The sequence below is a fragment of the Erpetoichthys calabaricus genome, chromosome 10, assembly GCF_900747795.2.
Source record: "Erpetoichthys calabaricus chromosome 10, fErpCal1.3, whole genome shotgun sequence".
NCBI lineage: Eukaryota > Metazoa > Chordata > Cladistia > Polypteriformes > Polypteridae > Erpetoichthys > Erpetoichthys calabaricus.
The window spans coordinates 166,484,864-166,510,712 of NC_041403.2; the positions used below are offsets into that span (position 1 = coordinate 166,484,864).

Genomic DNA, 25,849 nt, shown 5'->3' on the forward strand with positions numbered 1-25,849 from the left:
ACCAACAGCCACTGGACCCCATGACCTTGCCTAACACCCAGTCCATACAAGCATTGAACAGAGTAGGAGCAAGAACACACCCCTGACAAACCCCAGAATCAACTAGGAAAAACGCAGAGGTCCTGCCTCCACTCTGCACAGCACTCACAGTACCAGTGTACAGGCCGGCCATGATATCCAGTAACCTCGAGAGGATCTTGACTTTGCTGATGATGCTGTGATCTTCGCGTAGTCAATGGAGGGTCTGATCAGGGCGCTTGAGAGACTGAGTGAGGAGTCAGAGTGTCTGGGCTTGCGAGTGTCCTGGATAAAAACCAAGATCCAGGTCTTTAATGACCTTTTGGGCACGGCCATTAGCAGTGTGTCTGTTTGCAGAGAGAGTGTCGACCTTGTTAAGAGGTTTACTTACCTTGGCAGCGACATTCATGTCTCTGGTGACTCTTCCTATGAAGTCAGTAGACGGATTGGGAGAGCATGGGGGGTCGTGAGGTCGCTGGAAAGGGATGTGTGGCACTCCCGATATCTATGCAAAAGGACGAAGGTCCAAGTCTTTAGAGTCCTGGTGCTTCCTGTCTTGCTATATGATTGCAAGACATGGACACTATCCAGTGACCTGAGATGAAGACTGGACTCCTTTGGTACTGTGTCTCTTCGGAGAATCCTTGGGCACCATTGGTTTGACTTTGTGTCGAATGAGCGGTTGCTCATGGAGTCCCAAATGAGGCACATTACATGCATTGTGAGGGAGCGTCAGTTATGGCACTACAGCCATGTGGCGTGTTTCCCCGAGGGTGATCCAGCTCGTAAGATCGTCATTGTTGGGGACCCAAGTGGCTGGACCAGGCCAAGGGGTCGTCCACGTAACACCTGGCTGCGACAGATAGAGGGTCATTTCCAGAGGGTGGGACTGGAGTGGACACCCTGCCTGGGGTGTTGCAAACTGGGATCTCGAGTTGTTTCGTCATGTAGTGGGTGCGGCAACACACTGTACCAGTGCATGCTCCCCAACTTGACTTGACTTGACTTGCATTGAACACTTCAGTTCCTGCATAGACTCCTCCCCTTACTGCTAATACCTGTTTCCTATTGGTCCTTTTTTGTCATTATTTCCACTGCAGGCATCGTACGTTTTGCTTCTTTACACCGAGATGCAATCAGACTTTTAAAGAGAAGAAACAATGAACACAGATAGAAAATGAAGTGAATTATTCCTATGACCACCACAACAATGCTCTTCCTCTGTATTTTTCAGGTGTTTGGCAACATTGAATTGAAAAATGGATCCCAGATAAACCGGCACAACAACTTCCGGACTTTCACCAGTGCACTAATGTTATTGTTCAGGTCAGGACCACCATATCACTGATACAATGAGGAGGTTTTGGTAATCAGGTGATCTAGGGAGGCCATTGTGATGTCACTTGGGAAGAAGTGACCTCCTTGTGATGGAGATTACCGACTATACATTACATTTAATATAAGAACCTATACATAGTCTACAAAACTGGTTTGGTAAAAGTCTGCTTATGAATGTAACAACAGTCTATCATTATATGGTGCCTTTCATATCTATCTATCTTTATATAGTGCCTTTCACATATATGTTTCTGTCTGTCTATCTAGAACTGTAAATGTTATAAGCAGACTTCATTCTCAGAATAGTTTGTTTGGACTACAAAATCTGTGTATATTTACTTACATGAAATGATATGCCATGGTTAGATGTTGCCACTCATGTTCTATTGATTCTTTACCCACAGAAGTGCCACAGGGGAATCATGGCAGGAGATCATGCTGTCCTGTTTGGGTGGCCAGTCGTGCGAAAGAGACATGTCTGCTGCCATCTCCAATAATTCTCTGACATCTCCCAATGAGTCGTGCGGCACTGACTTTGCTTACTTCTACTTTGTCTCCTTCATCTTCTTCAGCTCCTTCCTGGTAAGGAAAATCAAAGGTTTAGTGAGCCTTTAGCATATTGCATTGCAAAGGAAGTTTGTCAAATCAATCAGTGGCTGTCACATGGAAGCACAGACTCTTCACGGTGACATACACTCTTGAGTCCTGGTCACCTGTAAAGCATACATGACCAGTCACTTAATTACGTAAAAACTGCTGTGTTTTCAATAATCTGCAGGTGTCAGAACGTTCCAGTATGTTATACATCACCTTCAATAATTGAGTTTTAGGATGTTAAGTCCATCAGCATTGATGAGGTGTTTACATTTTTCCTCAGAATATTTTTGTTTGGGAAGGTACCAGAAAATCCACCTAATATTAGATTTGATTAGATAAACTTCATTAATCCCATGAGGAACTTCAGATGCATACTGCAGCATAAACACAGAAAACAAGGATACAGACTCACAGGACTGAAAATACTGCCAATCAATCAGTAAATAAATAAATGTGCATTGTGCAGATATTTCAAAATGAACTTAACAAGAGCATAGGGAGGAAGCACTGAATTACCTGATAGCATTGAGCAGTAAAGACCCCCAGGTGTGCTTCTTGCAGCAGCTCACCATGGTAGAATGAGCCTGTGGCTACAAGTGCTCATAGAGATCGACACCTGGAGGAGATTTTTCATGATGACATCCAGTTTTGCCATCATCCTTTTTTCCACAACAGTGCACAGTGTGTCCAAGGTTTGCCCTGACATCGAGCAGGCTTTCCTGATAAGTTTGTTCAGGCATTGTGCTGCTTTTGAGCTCAGGTTGTGAAAAAAGACAAGGGGCCTGAAGACTTTCAAAATCTCCTGTTGATTCTTAAAATGGATAGTGCTTCTTTAAGTTTGCTTTGATGTAAGTCATCTAACATTGGCTTTATTTATCTCCTTTGATGTTGCTGGTCACATTAAAGGCTTGATTACTATGAAATAACGAAGCTTTAGGGTCCAACTTGGACTCCATATTGAAATGAAAGGTTAGACCAAAGGCCACACTGACAACCTTTAAGTGAAATGGCATCAAGAAAGATGCAAAATATTTACAAAATAATGCAATGACTAACTAATTAAAACAAACAGGGAGAGCAAAACTCAAAATCAGGCTGGTGCAGTGCACAGAGTAGGAGCTCCGTCTCCTGCCCTCTCTGGTCTACAAATGAACAACCGCTCCCAGTGGGCCAGCTGGTTTACATTTTGTAGGTCTCTGGAAAGGCTCTGGGGAAGTGAGGGGTGTGGCTTCAGAACAGTGGCGAAAAAGGGTTAAAAGCATTAGCAACTGCGCCCCCTTGTGGCATGGAGTGTCACCTTCCTGCATTATTATAAAGGTGTTCCCCAAGTGTCTGTCTCTGACAATACCCATACTATAACAAAAATCAAGATTAAAAAAAAAAAAACAATGATATAAATGGATTCCGTGACCCTAAAAAAACTTTAATGGGGTACGTGGTATTAAGGAAAAGTAGCCAATAAAATCAATAATGGAGACAAATCGCAACACTTTCGATTCCACAGCATTGTGGTGACATGCAATGTGAAACATTTGTGTTGCCTATAATTGTTTAGAATTTTAAAAGAAGAAGTAAAATGTCATTTTGTAACCCCCTTAATCCAGACCAGGCTCATGGGAATCTGGAGCCTACCCCATCTAGCACTGGACACAAGGCAAGAACAGACCCTGAACTGGGTGCCTAGTCCAATTTAGAGTTACCAATCCACCTAAGCTGCATGTCTTCTGAGAATATCCACACAGGGATGTGAATCCTGGTCTCCTTACCACTGCGCCACCTTGGATCATGGCAAAATGATTTATAATGCCAATGTTGCACGCTAAAACCTGATGATGAAATAAATGTACTTTTTCTTTCCAGTGAAACTAAAACCAGAATTCATGGGACGTTGGTTTGGTAGGTCTTGGAAGATCCTGACGTTCCCTGTTTCAAGCAAGGAGATGACAGAATTGATCTGGAATGGTGTCAGCATAGGAATCCCAACCCACTCCAAATATATATATATATTTTTTGTCAGGGAAATGTCACATTTAAAATGCAGGGGGTAGAAGATAAGGCGAAAAAATTGTGAGCCAGGCATTGTCCTGAATTTTGTCTTACGTGAAACGCATTCCTGCTTTTTTCAGATGCTGAACCTGTTTGTAGCTGTAATCATGGACAACTTTGAGTACCTGACACGAGACTCTTCCATTCTGGGGCCGCACCATCTCGATGAATTTGTGCGCATATGGGCGGAATACGACCAGGCGGCATGGTAAGAACACGGCGGGATTCCCGTCCGGCGTGCGCTCGGAGACTCGTGAACTTGAACCGTTTCTGTTCCGATTCACAATTTCAGGTGCAGTCGTTATCACATCACTTATTGTTCCTGATGTCATAGTCATTGTTTTTAATGTGTTAGCCTGGTGGGCTCAGTGGGTGTTGTCACCGAGGGTTGACTTTCTCAAACAGCTGTATGCCTCCTGGGTGATTCGCCTGACGTGTGCTGAGTGGGCCATTCTGTTTATGGGGATCCTAGTCACCTTAAACCATGTGACAGTGTGACTGTGGAAAGTTTATTTTACATTTACATTACATTTTTTTACATTTTTATCACAGCAGGATACTAAATCATCAACTCTGTGAGTTTGCGCCTCGACATATGGTGTCATTCTTTAAGTTAGCTAATAACAGTGATCAAAACTTTAAAATCTTAAATGATAATTGAATTAATGATGTGGTAATGTGTGGGAGTACCAGAGGGGTCTCACAGCCATTGCCTGCAGGGGGGCCTGCTCATCCTGCCTGCATTTTATAAGGGTCATCCAGTTTTCCTCTCATGTCCCTGAAGGTGTGCAGATTAGCTATTACTGGGTACCCTTAATTGGCTCTGTGTGCGTGTGTGTCTGTCAGTACCCTCTGTGGGGATGGTACATGCCCTTGCGCCTAATGCAGCTGGGATTGGCTTCAGCCCCCCAGAGACTGGATAATGTGGGGTTTGCATGTTTGAATGTTTGTTTTCAGTGTGCTAAATAAAAATGTTTTCATATGGCCAGGAGGAACCTCCTTAAAGTATGGGAGTCCTCTTAGAATTTGGGGGTACTTCCAGTGTCATATGAAGCACAGGAAGCACTTCCGAGTCTTGAAGGTATGGTAGTCCTCTCCCCATGGCTCCCTCTACGTGGCCCCAAAGTACCCTTACGAGGCTGTTCATTGGAACTACAACTCCCATGATGCCCTGCTGGTGTCATCATTTTACAAACTGGTAAAGGATAACTAGAGTAAATTGAGCCAACTGCTAAGAGAAATGGGATGAAGGAACTTGTGATATGGTCTCGGAGAAGCAGGCCGTTTCTCTTCACAGCTGCGGCCCTCCATTACCAGATTCAAGCTCTCAGGCTTACATGGTATAGCGCTACTATATTATGATGCTGCCAATGTGATCAGAATGCTGCTGCTTGGCACCATTTGTCTACATGCAGAATGTGAGCAAAAGTGCAGTGAGTTTGGCAACCACCCCATAACCTGGTACAACCTTTAGTTGCCATGCATTGTGCCAGCTTGGTGAAATGGATGCTAACTGTACCCCTTGAGCCAACTGCGGCTGCTATGCTGGATGGCAGGTGGGTGCACTGTACTTTCAAATACAGATGTTATTTGCTATCTTGAGGTTGCAATACCACATCAACCACATAATTAGGTTAGATAGATAGATAGATAGATAGATAGATAGATAGATAGATAGATAGATAGATAGATAGATAGATAGATAGATAGATAGATAGATAGATAGATAGATAGATAGATAGATAGATAGATAGATAGTGTGGACGAAAAAGGCACACTGGAAAGCAGACAGATAATATTTTCTCAATTCACTTTATTTATTCATTCGGAGTCGCAGTAAGTAGAGATTCAAAAGAGCATAACTTATTGCCGCAAAGCTCAATTGAACCCCGATCAAAAGCCAGGAGGGGTTTTTTTATACTTGAGCATCTCATGATTAATAAGAAAAAAAAGAAAGAACATCCTTATCAAAACAGTAAAGTTAAACAATATGTCTGTTGAGCTAAGCATTATCTGTGTTTTGGAAGCTAAGCACAGGACAGACGCCTTTGCATAAACTTCATGTACTTTCTGCAGCCTTGTGACCTTGTCCCTGAAACATTCACTCTGAGAAAGGGAAAAACAAGAAACAGCTTACATTTTATTCATCTGGACACTATTTCTCCTGAAACCTGGAATAACATATTTTTGTTAGTTCATAAGCCAAAGCGTCTCTCACTGGCAAGTTACAAAATAGTTATTATAAAAATTCTAATTTACTAAACACACAAAATACATGGTGCTGAGGAGAACATTCTTCTTCTACAATAGATAGATAGATAGATAGATAGATAGATAGATAGATAGATAGATAGATAGATAGATAGATAGATAGATAGATAGATAGATAGATAGATAGATACTTTATTAATCCCAATGGGAAATTCGCATTTTCCAGCAGCAGCATACTGATACAATAAATAATATTAAATTAAAGAATGATAATAATGCAGGTGAAAAAAAGACAATAACTTTGTATAATGTTAAATGTTAATGTTTACCCCCCTGGGTGGAATTGAAGAGTCGCATAGTTCGAGGGAGGAACAATCTCCTCAATCTGTCAGTGGAGCAGGACGGTGACAGCAGTCTGTTGCTGAAGCTGCTCCTCTGTCTGGAGATGATACTATTTAGTGGATGCAGTGGATTCTCCATAATTGATAGGAGCCTGCTGAGCGCCCTTCGCTCTGCCACAGATGTTAAACTGTCCTGCTCCATGCCAACAATAGAGCCTGCCTTCCTCACCAGTTTGTCCAGGCGTGAGGCGTTTTTCCTCTTAATGCTGCCTCCCCAGCACACCACCGCGTAGAAGAGGGCGCTCGCCACAACTGTCTGATAGAACATCTGCAGCATCTTATTGCAGATGTTGAAGGACACCAGTCTTCTAAGGAAGTATAGTATAGAGGAAGAACCTTCTAAACAAAATGGAAAAATTCAGAAGACAGGCCGAGGAAAGGCCTACTGGATAACACTTTGCTTTAGGTGCTATGAATGGTGGCCAAGAGGGGGTGCCAGTGAGCCTCAAACCTCAGATATAATTTCAAGGCCACAGTCACAGGTTCAAATACACATATTGTACCTTTGCAGGTGTCTTCTTCTTTTCAATGACACAATACACTTCCTCTCCTTCCACCAACACTGTCCCACTCCTCTCCTGACCCCGACTCCCTGGATGAGGTCGAGTGGTTGTTTTGTTTTTTAAAATGACAGACCAGAGGGAACTGCTGATGACACATGATTACACCCAGGAAGCACTTCCGGGTGTTTAAAGTACAGGAGTCCTTTCCCTACAACTCTCTCTGTGTGTGACACCCAAGTACCCCTACAGGGCTGTCCATCAGAACTACAACTTCCACGATGCCCTGCTGGTGTAGAAATGGGGGTTACTCCAGAATGATGGTGCCAACCCATTGTGCTGGAGAATTATATGACCCACATAACGGCAGTCCTTCCATTATACCTTTCTGAGGCCAGGAAAGGTACCAGTAACCAACCTGGCTGGGATCCCCGTCCAAACAGATCTTTCCCTAATGGCCTCCCATCTGAGTAAGGAACCGTCCTCCTTCCTGGTCGAGATGCCAATCCATCCACCCTGGCACTTGCATCTATTAGTCATTTATTCTTAAGTGATAAGACATTAACAAAGGCTTTTTTTGATCTTAATAACACAAAGTGGGTGCAGCACATTAACCCTTTAAGCACAGCCCCATTGTTTTTGGTCGGACAGTGAGGCTGAACAAAAATGCAAACATTTTTTTACAGTCCTGCATAAAATCATACATTTCCGTATTATTGTGGTGGGTGCGGCATACGCTATTTTGCCATTAACATGCCTTACTGCATAACTCGATACCGCATTTCAATGTTTTTCTTTCTTTCCTTAAAGATGGCCGAATTTACTGTATCACAGGAACACCCATCCTCAACCCCACCAGACTTTCTTGAACGTCCTGATTGAGGACCAGATAATTATCTACTTAATGAGAGGGCTGTTTCAACTTACAAATTACACCACATTCCAGTTTTTTTCCACTCTCTGTATTTTTTTTTGTAAAGATGTTTTCAAGTCTTTCAACTATTGGTATTGTAATTGGGATGCACAGTACAATTTTTTTTTACCAACTATATCGCAATATATATAAAATCCAACATCTGTTTGTCTGTCTGCTTTTCACGAGAGAACTACTTAACAGATTTAGATTGAGTTTTTTTTCTAGAATTTGCTTGAACATTCCGGTTGATTCTGTGACCTCTCTCATCACGCTAAGTATCAGAGTTTGCTTGTGGTACCGATTTATTTGTGCGAATCCATGAGAACTGCATCGGGGCATGTACCTTACATCCGCTTAGTGAGCGAACAACAGAACTACTTAATGGATTTAGCTCTGTTTTATTTCTAGAATTTGCTTGAACATTCCGGTTGATTCTGCGACTTCTCTCATCACGCTAAGTATCACAGTTCGCTTACAGGAGCGATATATTCACGCTAATCCAAGAGAGAGGCTGCAGGCCGAGGGGAGGGGGAAGTGTGACGTCAGGAGTGGGGGGCCGGGCGGGGCCCTCCTCGCTGTCCTGTTTCACTAATATGCAGGTGAAGCTGCAGGGGATGGCTAGTATATACATACATAATGAACTCAATACAACTGTATGTATTCAGAGTGAGATCTCCCCTTCAATAATGGAGATGTGTGTTATGGACAATGATTTGAAAATACCAAAAGTGGAGAAAACAGTACTGCTTCAAAACAGTAAACCTAGAAATATTACTTGCAAAATATTTCATAAGAATTATTTTTCTGGGTGTTCCTGACACATTCATTTGCTGACACCTTTACTGTGTTTGGAATCTTATTCCACTGCCTATGGAAAAAAGAATAATATTCACAATGCATTTTCTTGGTAAAAAATATTACTGAATTTTGGAATTGTTGCTGGTGTAACACATGAACACAACATAACTAGTTAAAAAAATCTGAAAGAGAAATGTCTGGCCTGTATTTTGAGGGGTAGAACATGAATACCGAGTGAACATGATGATACTATGGCCAGTTAAATCAAAGTAGCAGAGAACAGACATAAATGAGGCGGAGTTTAAAGGGTTAAGAGCCGTTGATACGCGGCTAACAGTACTTCCAAGATCAGAAGACCCCTTTGTTCAGGGCTTGTTACGTAACAGTCTATGAGCAGCTCCCAAACTTGAGCATTACCAACAGTTTTTTCTGTTTAAGAATTGTAAAAATTACAGTGCAGTGCGTGACTAATGCAGCAGTCTCATCATAAACCTAAACTAAAGTGTTATGATTGTTTAAGATACAGTGCCCTCCATAAAGCTTCGGACAGGTTTACCTCTCTTCTCCAGAGTTTAAAATTACAAATCAGACAATTCAGACATCGTGATTAAAGTGCACATGGCAGACTTTCATTGAAGGGGATTTGCATTCATTTCAGCCACACAACACTTTTCTACATGGTCCCCCCATTTCAGGGCACCATAATCTTTAGGACAATTGGTGTCACAGGTGTTTGTGATTCTTCAGGTGGGATTCACGGCTTCATAAGATACCTCTGCTTGCTTCTACCCTTTGGAGTCTGTAGTTGCCATTGTTCAACATGAGGACACAAGCTGTGCCAATGAAAGTCCAAGAAGCCATCATGAGGCTGAAGAGCAAGAATACAACCCTCAGAGACATTGATAAGGTCTTATGATGACCGAAATCTAGAATATCATGGAAAAGAAAGAACATACTAGTGAGCTCAGTAATCACATGGGGACAGGTAGGCCAAGGAAGACATCCACTGCTGAGGACAGAAGAATCCCCAACTATGGTAAAGAAAAAGCCCCAAACTCCTGATCGACAGACCAGAAACAGTCTTCAGGTGGCCGATGTATGTGTGTTAGAGATGACTATCAGCAGAAGACTTCATGAACAGAAACACAGAGGCCGCACTGCAAGATGCCACCACAAAAACAGGACAGCCAGATTACAGTTTGCGAAAAAGGACTTCAAAGAGCCTGCAGAATTCTGAGAAAAGGTCTTGTGGACTGAAGAGACATCATCAGAGTGAGGCAAGAGCAAAGTGTGGAGACGACAAGGAACTGCCCAAGATCCAAAGCAGGCCACCTCATCTGTTAAACATGGCACTAGGGGTGTGATGACTTTTCCATGTATGGCTGCCACAGGTTCTGGCACACTTCTCTTCATTTATGATGGAACTGCTGATGGCATTTGCATGATGAATTCTGAGGTGTAGAGAAACATCTGATCTGCTTAAGTTCCAGTAAAGGCCTCCAAACTCAGTGAATGGCACTTCATCTGACAACAAGATAATGAGCCAAACATACTGCTGAGGCAGCATAGGAGCTTATCAAGGCTAAAGAATGGAAAATTCTTGGAAGGCCCAGCCAGTCCAATGATTAAAGTCCAGCTGCGCAAGTCTTCCATATGCTGTAGAGAAAACTTAAAGGGACAAGCCCCCCCCAAAACAAGCAGGAGCTGAAGATGCCATCATAAGGAGCTTGGCAGAGAATCACCAGAGAAGGCCCTCAGCACCTGGTGACGTCTATGAATTGCAGACTTCAAGCAGTCATTGTATGATGTCACAAACATTATAGTGCCCTGAAATGGGGGGACGGTGTAATAAATGTGTTGTGTGACCAAAATATCTGCACATCCCCTTAAATGAAAGTCTCTTTAATCACATCTGAATTGTTTGATTTGTAATTTTAAACTGTGGAGCAGAAAAATGTGTCTTTGTCCCCAACATTACGAGGGGCACTGAATATGACAGATCAGTGTATTTGGTGCATCCTTTGAATGAAAACCTTTACTAACTTTATGCTAAAAATGAGAGTTAAAAGCTTTCTGTGTCATTTATTCCCTTCCAGTGAAGTAGTTCTGTGACACAACAGTTGTACTCGAGAATTCGATTAACAGCCCAGCAGAATGTCAGTCATCGTGTTGCCCTTTCCTGTGGCATGAACTGTTCTCGAGACGTCATTTGCCTCACTCATTGCCCTCTAGGCGGGTGTCCCCCGTCTGAGGTTGCACATCAGCCTTCCAGTTTCTGCCTGAGGCGTTGCTCTTCCATTCTGCATGTCTCTGGGGGACTGGACCAGATGAGGCTCCAGCTAGAACAATGTGTGTGTTTGTGTGTGTTGTGCAAGTGGATTGTGTGGTCTTTCCATTTTACTTTGTCATCATCACGAAGAAAGAACAGGAAGCCGCTTATTGGCGGTGGCACTTGCATTGTATTCCTAACTGGTGTGATGCGCCATTCCATTGGTAGGAAACATCAACTATAAAAAGCACCATTATTTGGCCAGTTACTGGCAGCAGAGCCCAAAGCAGGCTGGTGTGTCCCAGGAAGTCAACTGGGAGACTGTCAGGCACTGGCAGGGACAGTCTCGAATGAGATGCCTAAACATTCCTGTTGTCATCCCTTTCCATATTTACACCAGTTAGGAATGCCATGCCATACACTCTCTTTCTTGTTCTGGAACTGGCCTGGTCATGACGGACTTGAGACAGGCAAGTAGTGGATGGCACATGCGTATTGTCGTGTGGCCCAGAAGAGGGCGCTGTGTGTATTCCTAACACCCTGTATTCTCTTTCCAGTGGAAGGATTCACTATAAGGACATGTACAAGGTGGTGCGAATGATCTCACCACCTCTGGGCTTTGGAAAGAACTGCCCCTACAGGGTGGCGTGCAAGGTTTGGCTCCAACTCAATCCCCCCACACACCCACCCCCAGCCTCTCTCTCTCTCTCTCTCTTGCTCTCATTCTCAGCCAGCAATGATTTGCCTGTTGCTCTGAGCAAAGTAATGACTGGATTGCTTGACCTGAATTTAAAGAGACACCCTCCTTCCGAAGAGACAGTGCAGAAATGGTAGAGAAAGCAGAATTAGGGTTAGGGATAGAATCAACACCCAGAGAAGAACTCTCAAGATTTTAATTTTCTTGCATTTGACGGTTATGCTTTTCTTGTCCATTCAGTTACTTACAGGGCTCCATCTAGCGGTGTTTCCTGCTTCATGCCAGGTGCTGCCAGGATAGGCCCCAGCTCCCTCCAACCGTGAATTCAGTTTAGCTGGCTTGAGAAACAGTGACAGCCTGGTAACTCAATTCAATTCACTCTATTTTTGTGCAGGGTTCTTCAAAGAGAGCAGACGCAGAACGCTGACAGGCTTTCAGAGAAAATGCAATTACAAAAAGACACAAAGTAGTTTAAAACTGATTAACATCAATTTTACCCCAAATTATCTGCCACTGAATTAACTGTTGAACTTTGGCCAGTTTACAGAGGAGGAGATTAAATCAAAAATTCAGTCAGCAGCATTCCTGGAGTTGTAACACAGTCAGACACAGTCACAGTTCTTGTCTAATCTGACAACAGAATCTTTCCATCCATTGATTACAGTAGCTCCCAGTATCTCAGGGGTCATTTCCAGCTTTGCAGTAGAGCTGGATACCAAAAAGGGGTATCCCTTATACATTTCACAGGCCCATGTACCTAAAAAGCTGACCTCCGGTGGTTATTTTATTAATCCTTGGAAAATGAAGTAGGCCAGCATCTTGTGATCTTAATGCTCTGAGCAACGGATTCTGATAATGCTTGCAGTACCACCCTAGAATGAGAGGTGGCAATGCTGCTAACTATCTTGTCTCTTTTTCCCCTCAGTAGTCCCGAGAATAAATGCCCAGTGAGGACAACTGGACCCTACACACAATGACCCATGAAACCCCACCCCTTAGGCGGTGTCATTTGAGAAGCAGACTTTCTCCATGACGGATGTCCGTGAAAGTGATCCGCTCGATAGAGCTATGGACGTGCAGAAGCTGTGTAGGCTACCCAGGCAGCTTTTATGCCCGCAAGTGCTTGTTTCAGCTCAATTTTTTTTGGACTCCTTTGAATTAATCAGGTAGACTCAGTTGGTCCCCCAAATTTTCTTACGGATTTCTCTGCTCCTTTGTCTGTTGACAGCATGCTTCGCTTTGTAAAATAAGCAGGACTTCTACCATTTAAGGCTTTAAATGTAAGAAGGAGGAATTTTGAAATCGACTCTATGTATAACTGGAAGCCAGTGTAATGATGTCAGGGCAGGGGTGATGCGGTTGCACTTTCTAGTCCCCTTTTTTGCTTCTCTGTAAAAGTTTTGCGTTCTTTGGATAGTCTGGTTTGAATTAGCATTGGCTATCAGGATTATGATTTTTGTTTTGTTATTCCTTTTTGTATTTTGTATTAAAATGAAAATGTATTGGGATTCAGTGATTGTTTTTGAGTTGCTGTGCATACAAACTCTCGTGCTGACACACAGACCTGAACTGGACTTGAACAGTGATCCAGCTGTTGTCCCAGATACAAAAAAATGTGTAAAAAAAACTCAAAGCTGAAATTTTGATCACAATGTTTTCCTAACGTTGGATCCATATGGTATCTAAAAAGAAAGTAAAATAAGTATTCAAATATTTTAACTAAATATTAGGATATTGCATTATCCTTGAAACTTTTCAACCTTAAGGACTACGGTCTGCCCACTAATTTCATGAGTAGTAACATAAGTAGCAACACAGGCAATGTAAGACTCAAACCACTGTTAGTCTGGTGGACTGGTTGTATTTTGTCCTCCTTTTCTACTTGACTGAAACATCACTGGTCCTCAGTCATGATGACACACCACCTTACTTGCTAGCATGAACCTCTTCTGGACAAACAGAGCAAACTCGCTACCTGATTAGTGCTTTTAGTAGGCCGTCTTCTTTTTCTTCTTCTTATGCTAATATGGACTACCGCTCTATTTTGTGGTCACATGTTCCTTGAAAGTTCTGTCTTCTGATATACAAAGACTTCCTAATAACGCTGATCATCTGACTGTCCCTTTCCGAAGACACTCTGCATTTTGAGTCATAATAACAGTGGTAGCCATACTGGGATGAATTGATCCAGTCATGTGTGTCCTTAAAAGGTGGCTGAACTTTTTTTTGAAGGCTCTACAAGCCTATCTATTTAGGTCTACTTAATAGCCGGGCAGCCATTTAGGCCACCACTACGTTTATTTGCAGGAAAATGAAATCCAATGTTGCTCCCCGGCTAACGTCAGTGGTGACTTGTGCTTTTCCTTTTTATATGAAATGAATGCTGCGGCACTAGTGTGTGGTTCCCGTCAGTCTTGTTCTGTGCTAATGCGACCGTAAGCCTATCAACATTTACTTTGGTCAACCTTCTCCTCCATAGCACGGATGGTTTCCATGTATTATTGGATCTCCTGATCAGTCGCATGCCCTTTTTCTCGTCACTATGAAGTGGTCAGCAATAGCAAAGCCCAACATGTCTCTTTAAATTCGACCGACCCTATGGCGTGTGTGTTTATTCCTCTGAGGTTTATTTGTTCACTTACCTCAGCAGCATGGGCTTGAAGTGTGCATGCAAGGAGGTGTGTCCCCTGGGTTTTCACGCATGTGGTTGGGGGGGCATCACAGAAGCCGGTCCTGCAAGCAATGTAGTCATTTCTTTGAGCATCCCAAGCCTTTCGGTTTTCTATGCAACTCCACCCCTGACGTTGCATAGAAGGAGCAGACTTGAGTTTCTTTCTTCCTTATGACCTGCATTAAATAACTTCTTTTGTTTCTCCCCTTTCTCTCTCTGTCTCTCCGTCTGTCTGTCTGTGCACCTCTCCTCTGTCCCTGGGAATGCCTGCCTCCTCCCTTTCCATCTGCATTACTCCCTGACCTGTCCCAAGCGGCCGTATTCATTACACTGACATGTATGAGATGCTGACCCACATGTCTCCGCCGCTAGGCCTCGGAAAGAAATGTCCTTCCAAAGTGGCTTATAAGGTAGAAATAAATTCTTCATTTTCCCGTTTTCTCATGAAGGAGAGGGTGAGAATAGAAAGGAATTCATATGAAAGTTTAGAAAGAATAACATAGCTCCATGCTCTGCTGTTTTGGTTTTTTTTTTTTACTCAATGTTTGGCAAATTTGCAGAGATCATAGACTTAAGCAGTATTTTGCAGGAAGTCAGTTCTCCTTCCCCCAAGTACTTTGAGTCTCTACATGTCTCTAGCTATCTTCCAGTAATGCTAGAAATTCCAGACTTGTAAGCAAGAATTTGCGATTTACAGACCCTGTCACCAAAGACGGGACAGCCAGTGTTGAGGTGGGGACAAGAACAATTAACACTGGCTCTCAACTGAGTCAGGCAGCTCAGAGTAGACTACCTGTAAACTGCTAAACAGAGGGAACCAGAACATTACATTAGATCTACCCCTTAGGAGAGGCTGAACTACAAGAAGAAATCTCTGAAGTGTTTAGGTGATTTTGTAGCCATCACCTTTTAGTCCTGGTAGCAATGGAAACATTAATGAAACATTTGCTGTGCCTTATAGGAGAGATCATTGAACTCATTACATTTGTATTTTTTTCACATCAGTCTTCATAACAAGTTGGCACACAGCATCATAACAACATGATTTTTTCTTCAGGCTCAGTTTCAGCAGTTTGGAATTTTGCTTTTTTGGAGACCATGTGCTACTTTGCTAGAGAACTTCTGATATCCTCAACATTCCTCCATTCAGATTTTAGCACAAGAGCATTTTGACCTTGTTGGCCTCAACCAGTTGGAACAGCAAAACATCCAAACAAGGTATTCAGAATTAATGGTGACTGGACATTGAAGCTTATCCCCAGTAGGGGATTCCCATCTAGGCAAGGCACCTCCCTTGAAATGGATTCTTCACAACAGAACAGAACCCTCAGGCTTGTAGGTTCAGATCCTACAATTTTGGTAAACGTCTTATCAATTTCGTTGCAGGTGTCTTAACTTCACCATAAAGGTTTCTTCTCAGATGTGATGCCAGTCTATGTTAGTTTGATGGTGGAGCAATATTTGAGTGAGAGCAGGCCCAGTCATCTCATGCCAGGATGGGAATGGTCCCACACAAAGAGCCAAATCAAACATAATCCAAGACAACCAAACAACCTCTGACTTCCTCCTGGACATCACCACAGAGTAAAGCTTCATACAGGGTTACATCCCTTCAAACTTCTCCAGTGAGCCATGCCACCTGCGTTACCATTTTCTACGTATTCAGAAACCAATGTTAAATTTCCAGAGATGTGTCCCACGCTGGTAGCATCTTGTCTCAAGGCTGTCCTACAGCTTAGCAAGCATCTCCTGCCTGGTGTGCTAAGAGTTCTACTGTCAGGAATGCAATGTTATGGAAAGGCCACCCAAATCAGGACGATCAAAGAGGCTCATCATACTAAACTGGGTCCAAACACTTATGGAATGTACAGCAATGACAATAAAAGAATGGCAACTCGAATAGAAGATGGAATCTGAAACTAACTCCAACATACCGCAGTAAAATCCTGATTGATTACAAATGGCGTCTGCACAGCACAATTTCAAAGGACCAACCTCTCTCCCAGCTACTAAGAAAGACTGGGGCAAGTCCAAAGACTGCTGGGTGACATTTAGCATCTGATGTGTCTCATAACAACTGCACATAGAAACCAAATTGTGATATGTGGTCCAATGCCTCAACAAGAGTTGGGAATGACCATTCACATCATGAACAGAAGTGAAGGGAAGTTCTGTTCACACTGCTCATGTATATGCTCGGAGTTTGGTGTCAAATTCTGGTTATGCAAAGAGTACTCCACCCAACAATAATCTTTTTTGTTATCTGTGAGTCATCTTGTTTTGTTTGTAGTTATGACTATGAGAAAAAAATTGTAATCTTATGTTTTAATGGAGAACAGAAGTTCCATAATTCCAGCTACAATGGGGCTGAAGGGGAACTCAGTTTGAAGAACAGCAAACAAGATCAAAACATCCATTGAAAAAAGAAAACCTCAAGTTACTTGTGTGGCATAATCCAAATATCAGGTGTCCGGTTATATGCTTATAACATAACAAACATGTGGATTTTTTTGCCAATATATTGTTAAATAAATCATTGACAGAAAATTGCCTCATGCATAAGAGTGAAAACACTCAAATGAATAAAGTCAGGAATCCCGTCATTGGTTCAAAGTCTCCATCTCATTAGAGCGTGCTTAACTGTCGTACACAAGGAATTTTTTTCCCTTTTTCTATTGAAAATGAAGGCCCATGGGAAAAGGAAGCAGTAAGGTGGTTATTGGAACTCCATATTTTTAGCTGAATGTGAACAGAAAAACACATTGGCGTCTGATCAAATCATTACAAATCTTCAAAAGCATCGAAAAAATTAATCCCACTACACCAGTCTTGATACGTTCACTACAAATAGAGAGAATAGGCATTTGAAATAGACAATAAAAAGCTGAGCAGAGAGTCCGACAAGAACATTGGTCAAACTCTGGTGCTTCTGAGAAAAGCATGCCACAAGAACAAAAAATATGGGACCAGGAGATAAATGGGGGTCTTGAGTAAAAAGCAAAGCTGAAACCCGGAAATCAGAACTACCTAGCAGCTAAGCCTAATAAGTAATCCTAACTAGTAGTCTATAACCAAAAACTATTCAGTGCTTGAGGAACTTCAATAGATATGTGTAATTTGGTTTTCTTTTGAGAATCCACAAATTTGGACACCTTTAGACCCCTGGTCCTTTATACCCTCGTGACTTCTGACGTAACCCATACAGTAATCTGCACAAAATGGAGGCAACAAAATATTGTTGATAGAAAATGTAAAATCTTTAAATGACCTTAAAACAACAAAATGTAAAAAATATAAATGTCAGGACCAGGTTCTGCACCCAAGAAACATAAAAGGAAAAATAATATTCTGGAAAAACGATAACATAATAATGCAGAAGTGTCAATCATAACACAAACTGATCAAGCATTACAGTGGAATCAGAACGTACTCAGACCCCTTCCCTTCCTGCACATTTTTTGCCCAACAATCTTCACTCAACAATCCATAATGACACAAAAATATGTGACAAGAAAGGTTTGCAAATGTATTAATAATCGAATACTGCAATCTTTCATTAATGGAAGTATCCAGAACCTTAATTCAGTACTTTGTAGAAGACTCTCTGATAGCAATTCTAGCTTCAGGCCTCTTTGGGTAAGCCTCTTCAAGCTTGGAAGCCCTGCCGTTCTTGGCAGATGGATGGGAAGTGACTGTGAACTGCCACCTTCAGGACTCTGAAGTTCTATGGGGATTAAGCCTGGGCGAGTCAATGACACTGAGAGACTTGTCATGAAGCCACTCCACCATTGTCTTGGCTGTACGCTTTGGATCATTCTCCTGCTAATAGGTGAACCATCGCTCCAGTCTGCTTTGGTAAGCACTCTGAAGCAGGTTTTCTTCAAGGACCCCTCTGGTTTTGGCTGCATTCATCCTTTTAGACCCTGCATCATCATAGCATGATGCTGCAACCCCCATGTTTCACAGCTTGGATGATATTAGGCAGGTGATAAACAGGTCTTCGCCAGACATAGTGCTTGGAATTCTGCCCAAAGAATGTCTCATCACACCAGAGGAACTTTTTCCCCATGCTCTCAGAGTCCTTTAAATGCCATTTGGCAAACTCCAAGCAGGCTGTCATATGTGTTTTACTCAAGAGTGGCTTCCGCCTGATTGATGGACTGCTGCTGAGTTGGTCATCCTTCCTATAGGCTTTCCCAACAGATGGCTTCTGATGCTCTGTTAGAGTGACCATTGGGTTCTTGGTCACCTCCAAGACCAAGGCTCTTCTTGCTCGGTTACTCAGTTTGGCCAGACGGTTGACTCTAATCTTCTTCCTCTTCACAATGGTACACTCAAAGCTTTACAAATAGTTTGATATCCTGGCCCTGACCTCTGCCTCTCCAAAGTTTGAATGTGGAGGTCCACAGAGACTTCCAGGGAGTTCATGGCTTGGTTTTTGTCCTGACATGCAGTGTGAATTGTGGGACCTTCTATACACAGGCACACGTGTGCCTTTCTTAGTGATTGCCAGTCAATTCAATATGCCACAAGTGGACTCCAATCAGGTTCTTGACACATCTCAAAGATAATGAAAGCAAACAGGAGGCACCTGAGCACACAGAGTCTGAGCACAGAAAAGGGTCTGACTACTTCGAAGAGATTTCAGTTTTTGATTTTTAAGAAACCCTTTCACCAAACATGTCTTCAGTTTGTCATTATGGTTATTGAGTGTAGATTGATAGGGATACAAAATTAGTAAAGTTAAATCTGGAACACGGTAAAGTGTGAAGAAAATGAAGGCTTTATAAATCCACTATATACTGTGGAAGACAGCACTCCGTACACAGACAGACAGACACCAAATGTCCAAAACACACACTATTTATTGCCTTCTCTTATTCTTGCACACGACACAGTGCTCTAATCAGCCCAAACTCAGACCCTTCTTTCTTCACTCCTCTTCTTCTCTTTCTGCCGTCTTTACTCCTCCACACACGCTCCGTCTCCTTCCTCCCGACTCTGGAGTGAGGCAGCCCCCTTTATAATGCCCCAGATGTGCTCCAGGTGCTTCCTGATAGTCTTCTGACGGCACCTTCTGGTGTGGCGCAAGTGCCGTAGAAGCACCTGGAAGCACTCCGGGTGTTCCTGGAATTACTTCCGGTTGTGGCAGAAGTGCTGTATTCCAGGGAACCTTAATCCTCCTGGCACCACCTGGCGGTGGCCACGGGCCCCAACAGGGATAAGCTTCCCAGCTCTGTTCCCATGGCCCCCATGCAGACCAGGGCGGCTGCCCTCTCGTGGCCCAGGGGAGGTATTGTCCCGCTCGTGACCCTTCCAGGTGTCCTGGCTGGGTATTATCCCCAGCCACCTGCCACAATATAAAGAAGGTCACCCTGCCATCTTCTAAGAAGAGACCAGAAGAGGCAGGCGCATTTAGGTAGCCAGTAAGGGAAGTGTATCTGAGTCTCCCCTTGTTTGAAAGATTTCTCATTTTCCTGCAACTTTTATCTCTATACCAGCTTCATTTTCAAGCTGCTGATCCCACCGCAGGTTTTGGTGGGGCTCATGCAAAGATCATTCAGACAAGTACAAAATAAATTTTATTTTATGTGACATTTGTTCCACAACATCTCAAAGGGCTACACCAACACAAGGCCACAGAACCACTGCTCACAAGTATTTGTTTAAACTCGAAGCACAAGCATATTATGCGACTTTCATAGCACAACAGACCCTAATTAAAACGTAGCACAGGTTGAGATAAAACAAAAACAAAAACAAAAAAATGTATTATACAAGAACAATACAAAGAAAGACAGCCAGAATGGTACAACAACAGAATCCTAAAATTCAAAAGTGCTTTTAGAGGACTGTGCGCACTTAACAAAACAAGAAAAAAAAAGCACTAAAAAATTTGTGATCCAAAAATTGTAGTCAAAAATCAAAGTGACAAAAAAAAAAAAAGAAATAAAAATGCAAAGACAGGCCAGGATCGCGCCTGTCACAAAGGCACCATTCGCCACCATCCAAAATCTTCCATTTGCATTTCTCTGTGCCCCTCATCCTGTGATTGTCACATAATTCATGTTGCACAACAACAAACAACAATGGAAGAGGAACCAAAGGGCAGAGCCCGTCAAGTTCAGAATATTGGGACACCTTGCTTTATCGCTGGAACGGTATTGCACAGATGCAGTGCCTGATTTCCTCCAGATGTGACGCTTAGAATTAAGGACACACAGTTCAATCTTGGTTTCATCAGACCTGAGAATCTTCAGAGCCCTTTTGGTGCCTTTTTCCAAACTCCAAGTGGGCTTTCATGTGTCAGCAGGACACCCCACATAAGGCCTAAATGGAGTGAAGTATTACAGTGGTGGTTTCTGGAAGATTCTCTCCATTTCCTCATAGGAGTCTTGGTCAACTCTCTTATCAAGGTCCCTCCCCACTGATTGCTCATTTTGGGCAGGTGGCCAGCTGTATGAAGATTTCTGGTTGTTCCAAACTTATTTCATATAAAAAAACTGGAGGCCAACGTGTTCTTGGGAACCTTCAATACGGCAGACATAATAATAATAATAAGTTTCATTTATTGAGTGCCTTTCACAAACCCAAGGTCGCTTTACATACAGAGTAAAAAAAAATGACACAGATGACAAAAGTTCATATTAGAGGAAAGTTTTCAGTTGAGATTTAAAAGTGCAGAAAAAGGAGCAATCTCGGAGAAACTGAGGAAGAGAGTTCCAGAGTTGAGGGGCTATAGCACTGAAGGACCTGCCTCTCAGGGTGGAGAATCTGGTTCGTGGAACAGTAAGGAGATTACCGCATGAGGACCTGAGAAATGACAAGGAGTGTGTGGAGCTAGGAACTGAGTGAGGCGGGTGGGGGTTATGTAGGGCTTTGAAGGTGAGAAACAGAATCTTGACTTTAATCCTTGATGGAACTGGTAACCAGTGAAGCTGGGAGAGAACAGGGGAGATGTGAGCAGAACGCTTTGTGTGGCTGCGGAGTTCTGAATGTACTGTAGCTTCTGTATAGATTTTTCAAGGAGACCAATGAAGAGGGAATTACAGTAATTAAGATGAGACGTTATGAAACAACGAACCAGAGTTTGAGCATCATTAAATGACAGAAATGGACGGTGACGGGCAACGTGACGGAGATAACAGAATGAAATTTTGGAAGGGGACCGAATGTGTAGCTCAAAGTTAAGTGATGAATCAAACATCTTGTAGCCTTTTCTCAGATCTGGGCCTCAACACAATCCTATCTCTAAGCTCTGGCTGACTACAAAGATGGACAAGTGTGAAAGCAATGTAGATTTGGAAGAAGGATAACAACTAAAAAGGGCACTATCTGGTGGGCTAAGCCTCTTTATTTTGGGATTCTTCCTCCTCTTCCTTTCCCAATACAACTTCAGCTGATCAAAATATAACAAGCAAGGCAGAGTAAATGGCCGGATTGTGGAGTCCTGGCCTGAGATGTCAAATCTATACGTACTTTGGTGGTCTTGTTTCTACTGGATATGGATTTACATGACCCTCTCTTCAACCTCCAGACCCATCTGCGAGGCACGTCAGTCAATGCCAAATTCATTATGATTTCCCCAAGGAAGGAAAATGTTTGTTCAGGACCCATCTGCAGTTATCTGTACAGGTCTCCTGGTAACAGGGAAAATGAGGAGAGGCATATCACTCCATCTAAGAGAGGGAGAGGCGCAGGCTCTGGCAGTGTGAGGAGCTGCCACTTAGTCTGTCTCCGGCATGCAAGATCTGACGTCCCTGTTCATGCAGAGCGTGGAGACACTCAAACCCCCAAGAGAAGGTGCAGACGCTCCAACGTGGCAGGCTAATCACACAGATGAGCCATGTGACACATACAGTATGCTTAGCCTGTCAATGCTCATTCCTGTCACGGGGTGAAGATGCCACAGTATGGAAGTTCTACTGCCAGTTACACGAAGGGGACTGCAATGTGAGCGCCAGGGTTATTAATTTCTTGTGACTGGGATGAAAAATGTGTGATAAACATGACCAAAATCTGGAAACGCTGTTAGATCTTTCCTATCATCTTTACTTTTCAACCAACGTAACCTTCATTTAACTCATCACATCTGTATTTTCTTCACCTCAATCTTTATAACGAGCTGGCACACAGCACCACCAGCAGATAACAAACAACACTAGCATTTCTCCCGTCTCAAAGTGTCATCATTTTGGGATTTATTTTTGGGAGACCATGTGCTTCCTTGTCAGAGAACCTCTGATATCCTCAGCTTTCCAGAATTCAAATTTTAGCACAAGAACATTTTGACCTTGATGGCCTCAATCAGTTGGAACAGCAAACCATCCAAAGAGGGTCTTTAATATTAATGCTGACTGGGCATTCAAACATAATGGGGCTCTTGTCCCACCCAGACAAGGCACCTATGTTGAAATCCATTCTCAGATGGCACTCTTCTTCACAAAAGAACATGCTTGTAGATTCACGTTCTGCCATCTTGATGATCTTCCTATCAATTTACTTCCAGGTACCTTACTGTAAAGGTTTCTTCTCAGATGGCATGCCAGTCTACTTTAGTTTTGGACACTTGCTGCAACAGTTTGATGAAGGAGCAATATTTGAGTCCAGTCATGCCATGCCAGGATTGGCAAGGCCCACACAAAGGGTCAAATCAAACATAATACTTGACAACCAAATAACCTTTAACTTTTTCATGGACTTCTGCAAGGAATTAAGCTTGGTCCAGGGTGACATCCTTTCAAACTTCTCTAGTAAGCCAAACTACTTGTGCTGTCATTTTCTGTTAATTCAGAAACCAGTATTAAATTTGCTGCAGTGCCCCCTGAGACGTGTCCCACACTGCCCACATCTTGTCTCAGGGCTTCCTTCAGCTTAGCTAGCATCTCCTTCAATGCCTAAATTGACCAAGGGAGAAGGCTATGTTTTTTTTTACAATAAGTAGGAATGAGACTAGTAGTGCACGCCACGGGTCAGCACAGCTCACTTCGAGCCGCCCATGTCAGTTGTTGTCGGATTATGGTAACCTCATGCCTCTTGCCTGTTGCTTTTCACAGAGGTTGGTGCTGATGAACATGCCTGTCGATGAAGAAATGTCGGTGCACTTCACCTCCACACTCATGGCGCTAATAAGAACAGCCCTTGACATCAAAATTGCAAAAGGTGAGGAGAAATCATAATGTGTTGCTGAAGTGTTTGCCCTGCTGAGGATACAACTCACCAGTAATCTCCATGGGCATTACGGAGGAAGGTGGGTGGGTGGCAAGACCCGTCTGCCGAGCCTCCATTAACTGTGAGTTGCAAACACTGCAGATTTGTTTCTATGTTGAAAATGCAGAGCCTTCAGAAAGTATTCAGATGCTTTCACCGTTCACATTTTGTAAAACTGCAGTCTTGAGCTAAAGTCAGTCATTTTGACCCTCATCAAACAAGACTCCATACCCCAAAATGATAAAGCAAAAACTGGATTTTTAGCAATTTTTGGCAGCCCATCCAGCTGGGCCTTGGGCCTGACCTGATGAGGTTCACACACTTTGATTTGGGGGTTTTTCTGTCATACTTCTCTTCAGATCCTCTCAAGCTCTGTCAGGTGGGATGAAGGTTATTGGTGGACAGCTATTTTCAACTCTTTCCAGCAAAGTTCTAGTATGTTCAAGTCTGGGACCTGGCTTGGCCAATCAAGGGCATTCAGAGTTGACCCTAAGCACCTTCTGTGATGTTTTTGCTTTGTCCTGTTGGAATGTGAACCCTCTGCATTATGCCCAGTTTTAAGTCCAGATTGGCCTGTGCAGGTCTTCATTAAGGATACCTCTGTAATTTGTTCCATTTAGCTTTCTCTTTTCCCGGACTAGTCCTCCAGTCCTTGATGCTGCCACCACCATGCTTCACTATTGGAATGGTATAACAGAGGTGATGAGCGGTGGCCTGGTTTCTTCTAGACAGGCCGCTTAGAATTGAGGCCAAACACTTCAATATTCTCCGGTCTGATGAAACCCACAGTCTGGGAATTCTTCGCTGCCAGCACCATGCTTCACCATTGGAATGGCACTGCAGAGGTGTTGAGCGGGGCCCGTTTTCTCTAGACATAATGTTTGAATTGAAGCCAAACTCTTAAATCCTGCTTTCATCAGACCAGAGAATCTTGTTTGCTGTCACCACCATGCTTCACTGTTGGAATGGTACTACAGAGGTGATGTGCTCTGTTCTTCTTTCCCTTAACCTTGACTAGTCTCACAGTCCCTGATGCTGCTATTGCCATGCTTCATCGTTGGAATGGTATTACATAGATGATGAGAGGCATCTGGTTTCCCCAAGATGCGATGCCTAGAACTGAGGACAGTTCAATCTTGGTTTCATCAGACCATAGAATCTTGTTTTCTCATAGTCTGAGAATCATTTAGGCGCCATTTTGCAAATAACAAGTAAGGTTTCATGTGTTGCCTGCCCACTCTGCTATAAAGCTCATATTAATTGAGTATTTGCAGTGGTGGTTGCCCTCCTGGAAGTTTCTCCCCATTTCCACATCATATTCTTGGCCTCCACTCTTACCAAGGTCCTTCTCCACTGACTACTCAGTATGGGCAGACAGCCAGCTCTATGAAGAGTTGTGGCTGTTCCAAACTTCTGCTATTTAAGAATTAAGGAGGCCTCTCTGCTCTTGGGATCCTTCAACTTGGCTGATGTAGTTTTGTACCCTTTCCTAAATTTGCTCCTCAACACAATCCTGTCTCTAAGCAATTCCTTCAACCTCTTGGCTTGATTTTTACCAATTGTGGGACCTTCTTTAGAGAGGTGTGTGCCTTTCCTAATCAGTCCAATCAACTGAATTGACCACAGGTGGACTCCACACATCAACGATGATCAATAAACTGGGATGAACCTGAGCCAGATTTCATAGCAAAGTGTCTGAATGCTCGTGTCAGTGTGAGATTTTAGGTTTTTCTTTTTAATAAATTTGGAAAATTCTTAAATTCCTGTTTTCACTTTGTCATTCTGGAGTATTGACTTTTGTTTGACGAAGGGAAAAATTAATTGAAATGATTTTAACTCAAGGCTGCAACAAAACAAAATGTGTAGATAGTGAAGGGTCTAAAGACATTCTGAAGGCACTGTACATGATGAACGCCTGAAAGAAAACTAACAATCCAAACTAACCTATGGTCAAGGCACTTCTCCATGTAGTGAAGCCAAGATCTGTGATTGCTGGTGAATTATTACCTCAAGATTCGGTTACTGACCACCTCCATTTCTGATCTCACTCTTCAGGTGGTGAGGACAGACAGCAGTTTGATGCCGAACTGCAAAAAGAAATCAGCTTGATTTGGCCCCATCTGTCACAGAAGTCACTGGACCTGCTTGTTCCGATTCACAAAGGTAACTGTTTATTT

The 25,849-nt window shown here is 43.0% G+C and overlaps 1 protein-coding gene across 5 annotated transcripts in view; it reads left to right on the forward strand.

Moving 5' to 3' along the window:
* LOC114659767 (voltage-dependent R-type calcium channel subunit alpha-1E) overlaps positions 1-25,849 on the forward strand; it is a 207,554-nt gene that overhangs the window by 137,737 nt on the left and 43,968 nt on the right. For 4 of the 5 annotated variants that reach the window (XM_051933031.1, XM_051933034.1, XM_051933036.1 and 1 more), the window contains exons 33-38: positions 1,253-1,344; positions 1,761-1,938; positions 4,080-4,207; positions 11,652-11,748; positions 23,519-23,624; positions 25,728-25,835. In XM_051933031.1, the coding sequence (XP_051788991.1) occupies positions 1,253-1,344; positions 1,761-1,938; positions 4,080-4,207; positions 11,652-11,748; positions 23,519-23,624; positions 25,728-25,835 (709 nt within the window). Of the gene's footprint in view, positions 1-1,252; positions 1,345-1,760; positions 1,939-4,079; positions 4,208-11,651; positions 11,749-14,775; positions 14,873-23,518; positions 23,625-25,727; positions 25,836-25,849 lie in introns of all 5 variants that reach the window. The other variant, XM_051933032.1, reaches the window with a different exon arrangement.